The 5,000-nt window shown below is 39.8% G+C and overlaps 1 protein-coding gene across 3 annotated transcripts in view; it reads right to left on the bottom strand.

Annotated features, from left to right (window-relative positions):
* LOC123514091 overlaps positions 1-5,000 on the bottom strand; it is a 40,418-nt gene that overhangs the window by 5,689 nt on the left and 29,729 nt on the right. For all 3 annotated transcript variants that reach the window (XM_045271722.1, XM_045271724.1, XM_045271723.1), the window contains 5 exons: positions 3,576-3,787; positions 3,173-3,307; positions 2,779-2,912; positions 2,032-2,164; positions 848-970 (listed from right to left, as the gene is read on the bottom strand). In XM_045271722.1, the coding sequence (XP_045127657.1) occupies positions 848-970; positions 2,032-2,164; positions 2,779-2,912; positions 3,173-3,307; positions 3,576-3,669 (619 nt within the window). In that variant the 5' untranslated portion in view covers positions 3,670-3,787. The remainder of the gene's footprint in view (positions 1-847; positions 971-2,031; positions 2,165-2,778; positions 2,913-3,172; positions 3,308-3,575; positions 3,788-5,000) is intronic.

The following is a 5,000-nucleotide window of genomic DNA, read 5'->3' as shown; positions in this document are numbered from 1 at the left end:
AACTCCTTATTCTTATCTCATACAAAGATATCTTCGAAAACATAAAACAGATGTAGTACAGTGTAAGTCCCATCATCTCACAAAATTAGTTTCTGATCCCTTCATTTAGCTGAGAAATCAGAACCAGTAGTCTAGATCATTAGAATATTTCCTTGATTTTCCGATACATTTATTAGGAATGCACATGAATGGATCGTACCTTGCTACTAATTTGCTACTACATCTCTGTTACACTACTAGTATGCTGCTACAACGTATTCTGTAACTGCACTTGTGTTAATGTATTTCTTCTACTAATATTACTACTAATACTACTAATACTAAAACTACTATTACTACTACTACTACTACTACTACTACTACTACTACTACTATTACTACTAATAATAATAATAATAATAATAATAATAATAATAATAATAATAATAATAATAATACACTAGTACTACTACTACACAATTAATATCATTGCTACAATTAATACTACTACTACTAATACTACTACTACCACCACCATCATCACACCACTGCTACCACTACTGCTGCTACTACTGCTACTACTGCTACCACTGCTACTACCACCACCACACTACTGCTACTACTACTACTACTTCCACCATCACAATTATTGCTACTACTACTACTACTACCACTACTACCACTACTACTACTACTACTACTACTATTACTACTACTACTACCATCATCACAATTACTACTACTACTACTACTACTACTTCTACTACTACTACTACTACCATCACATACTACTACTACTACTACTACTACTACTACTGCTACTGCTACTACTACTACTACTACTACTACTACTACTACTACTACTCACCAAGATCATCTGAGTTACATGGCACCTGTACCACCTTCACTTCCCATTCACTGTCTAGGTTTTCTTCCAGAGTCGTCACTGACACCTTGAAGGGCCCCTCCATCCCCTCCACGTCTACCACCACTGCGGAGGGAATTGTGTGGCCTTAGCAATTCATGAGTCTGGTAATCAAAAGCAACCTACTGAAGAACGGAAAATGAGATATGAAATTATAAAGGAAGGTAAACAGGACAACAACGCAAGTATCTAGAGTCTTAATATTGATTCCAAAGACGTTATTAAACAAATTATTCATTGAAGAAATATGTGCATGAGTAGAAAATTGTCAGCATTTATTCAGAGACTCGCTTAGAGATTATCTTTGCATGTTAAAAGTAGAAGAAAAAAGTTTATTAGATAATTCGATCATAAGTTTCTCCGATCACCATTTTCTTCCCCAGATTTCCAAGTAACTGATAATCGCTTGGCAGGTGTTCATTAGGCAGTCAAAAGGATACATATACACATAGACTATACCTAATGCTACACATCTCACCTCCTGCCTCGCCTCAGTAGCAGCCCCAGTACAGCACTCATGAGGTGCTAGTATAGTCACGATCTGATGCATCGCTTCCACCAGGAATGTTCTCCCACAATTACTTTCCCCAGTATATCCCTGTAACACTCTCCAATATTTCTCTCCCTATTGCACTTCCCAGTAACACTCTCAAGTAAAACCTTCTAGGCAACAATCCCTCAATAACACTCCTCTAGTAACATAACTCACAGTAACACATAACCAGACGTACTCTTGCAATAACATTCCTGTAATTTTGTCCCATGAACATTCCAGTAACACCCCTATTATGTATTGCACACTAACATTTCTTAGTAATCATTGTATACTAATATCCCTCTTCCTTCCTTCCCCCCCCCCCGCACTCCTTCGGTAATTATTGTACACTAACACCTTCCTTCCCTCTCCCCCTTCCTTCGCTAATTATTCTACACTAACACCACTTACCTTCCTGCATTCCTTCGGTATCGTACATAAATACTCCTCCCCCCCATACACACAGTAATTATCGTATACTAGCACCTCCTTTCCTTCCCAACTCCCTCAGTGATTATTGTACACAAACACTCCCAAGTTTCCCCCATTCCTCCGGTAATTATTGTTCACTAACACCGACAGAAACACTCACAGGTCTGGTTGTTCCCGACGCCGCAGACTTTCATTGAATTCTCCTTGCCTCCCTTGACCTCCAGGTACTGCTTATCACACTCCCCGTCTGCGTTAGGTTCAGTTAGTGTCATCTCCTCAAGCGTCACATGTAGCTGTAGTGGTGGTAGTGGTGGTGGTGGTGGTGGAAGTGGGAGTGGCCAGGAGTAACGAGGGAAGAAGGAAAAAAAGGGGAGATAATAGTGTCAAAACTCTGTGGTCCTATATTTTTCTCACTAGGACTGTTTTCAAAGGTTACAAAGATTATTAGTCAGATTCTTAGGTACGAGTATATACGTCTCTCTCTCTCTCTCTCTCTCTCTCTCTCTCTCTCTCTCTCTCTCTCTCTCTCTCTCTCTCTCTCTCTCTCTCTCTCTCTCTCTCTCTCTCTCTCTCTCTCTCTCTCACACACACACACACACACACACACACACACACACACACACACACACACACACACACACAAGCCAGAGGACCGGGGTTCGACTCCCCGGCCGGGTGGAGATATTTGGGTGTGTCTCCTTTCACGTGTAGCCCCTGTTCACCTAGCAATGAGTAGGTACGGGATGTAAATCGAGGAGTTGTGGTCTTGTTGTCCCGGTGTGTGGTGTGTGCCTGGTCTCAGGCCTATCCGAAGATCGGAAATAATGAGCTCTGAGCTCGTTCCGCAGAGTAACGTCTGGCTGTCTCGTCAGAGACTGCAGCAGATCAAACAGTGAATTACACACACCTGACAGATGTCTCTGGCGGCAATACTGCTGGAGGGGGAGATGGTGGCGCCGCAGTTCGTGTCAGAGATCAGGTAGTGTTTGCTAGTGAAGTAAGTGATTCTCGCCTCGGATGTCTCCCCACATGAGCTTTCCACTGGTGAGAGGAAAAAACACACGTGAATCGCAAATATATTGGTGTGTGTGTGTGTGCGTGTGTGTGTGTGTAGGTAGGTAGGTAGGTAGGTAGATAGGCAGGTAAGTAGATGGATGTTCATGGAAGAATTAACACAATCAAAGATCATGTCTAGCAGCAACAGCAGCAGGAATAGTAGTAGTAGTAGTAGTAGTAGTAGTAGCTGTTGCTGTTGTTGTTGTTGTGTAGTAAGTACTCATAGTTCCTCGCCTCACACTCACCAACACAGCACTGGCCCACTACCCTGCAGGTTCCCTCCACCGTGCCGCCGTAGCTCTCACATCTAAAGTAGGGGAGGCACGCCCCTTGATGGCCCGCGTCTCCATCACACACCAAGGGGTTGGATGCGAAAAGAACTGATTGAGAAAAATAATAATAGGTCAAAATAAATCAATAAAAGGAAAAGAAGAGAAAGACCCTCATAACCTATCACATTTTCAAATTATCGTTCTTGATTTTAAAGAAAAATTAGTGAAGCCAATATGTACCGTGTGCTAATACCACTTCATTTGTCCATAAGTATCATGCAATTATTTTATACATGGGGAAAAATCAGAATAATGAAATTAAGAATGAGTGCATAACAGCGAAAATTAATTAGAAAATTTTTAGCTGCCTACTCACTTCTCTCATCCCTGTGGGAGAGTTCGGAGGCCAAAACTACACCTGCCGTCGCCGCCGCCGCCACCACCAGCAGGGCGTACAGCACCTTCATCATCCTGCTCAGAAGCCGCGGGAAGCAGGTATTTACGCGTTATTCTCTCACGGTACACACCACACTGCTGGCAAAGTTGTCAGAGAACCTACCCCGCCGAGTGATGCTCTGGTAGTGGAGTCTGTGGTAAGGTGAGAGGTGTGAGGGAGTCTAGTGACGCGTCCCTCCCTTTATAGTGGAGGTGGGAGTCTTTCACACCAAGATGTAATGTTTACAAAGTCATTACTGTCCGTAGGCGCGGTACACTAACAGAGCCATCTCATAGCTCCCTTCCGCGAATAACATCCTTACCATTAAAACCGTAATATACATCATAGTAGTAGTAGTAGTAGTAGTAGTAGTAGTGATGGCTATGGTGGAAATGACAATAGAGTGCACGCTGCCTCAGTCGCAACTGTCATAATAATAATACTTATAGTGATCTCTCTCGATTTTATTCTTTCCGTTGATGGTGTGCCGCCGGCAGCATTGCTATTAAAAGTACTAGCGCCGTCAATATCATCATTACAACTATCAGCACCGTTCCGGTATTCTTTATTGGAATTAGAAAATGTACAGTAGCATTTCGTTCCGATATTCTAGGAAAATGTATAGCAGTATCATTAAACACATAAGTAAAACTATAAAACTTTGAAAATTATGTAAAGGCAATACATTACACGGTAACGGTAACCATAAGTTCACTCTGCACATAGTGAATTAATCATCATTTCTATTTCATTTATAAAAAAAAAAATATATATATATATATATATATATATATATATATATATATATATATATATATATATATATATATATATATATATATATATATATATATATATATATATATATATATATATATATATATATATATATATATATATATATATATATATATATATATATAGCGTTGTCTTTTGTGCTTTATGCAGCATGAACTATCACACAAACTTAAAAGCTGGTTACCATAAAAGCTGGAACAATATATTGGATAGACCATGCACTATTGAAATGAGATCAAAAGAAATCATATTGTCGATGAAAAGTAAATCAAATTTAGAAATAATACTACTGCTTGAAATATATCCAAGATGTAAAGTGCTTACAATTAATTCCACATGCTTGATAATTTTATCACTACTATTTTTATGACTGGAACAGCATTCACTCTATTCTTAGCAGAAAAACTGCAGTCTTGCATTTATTATTAATATAGGCTATATGAAATATCTGGTAGCAAAGCCACTACAAATATCATATATGAAATATCTGGCAGCAATGCCACTACAAATATTTATCATCTTGGTGCTGATCCTTGACGTCATCGGCAAACCCAAAAGTTAAACCCA

This window comes from Portunus trituberculatus, chromosome 37 (assembly GCF_017591435.1).
Source record: "Portunus trituberculatus isolate SZX2019 chromosome 37, ASM1759143v1, whole genome shotgun sequence".
Lineage (NCBI taxonomy): Eukaryota > Metazoa > Arthropoda > Malacostraca > Decapoda > Portunidae > Portunus > Portunus trituberculatus.
This window is presented reverse-complemented; position numbering and strand designations above follow the sequence as displayed.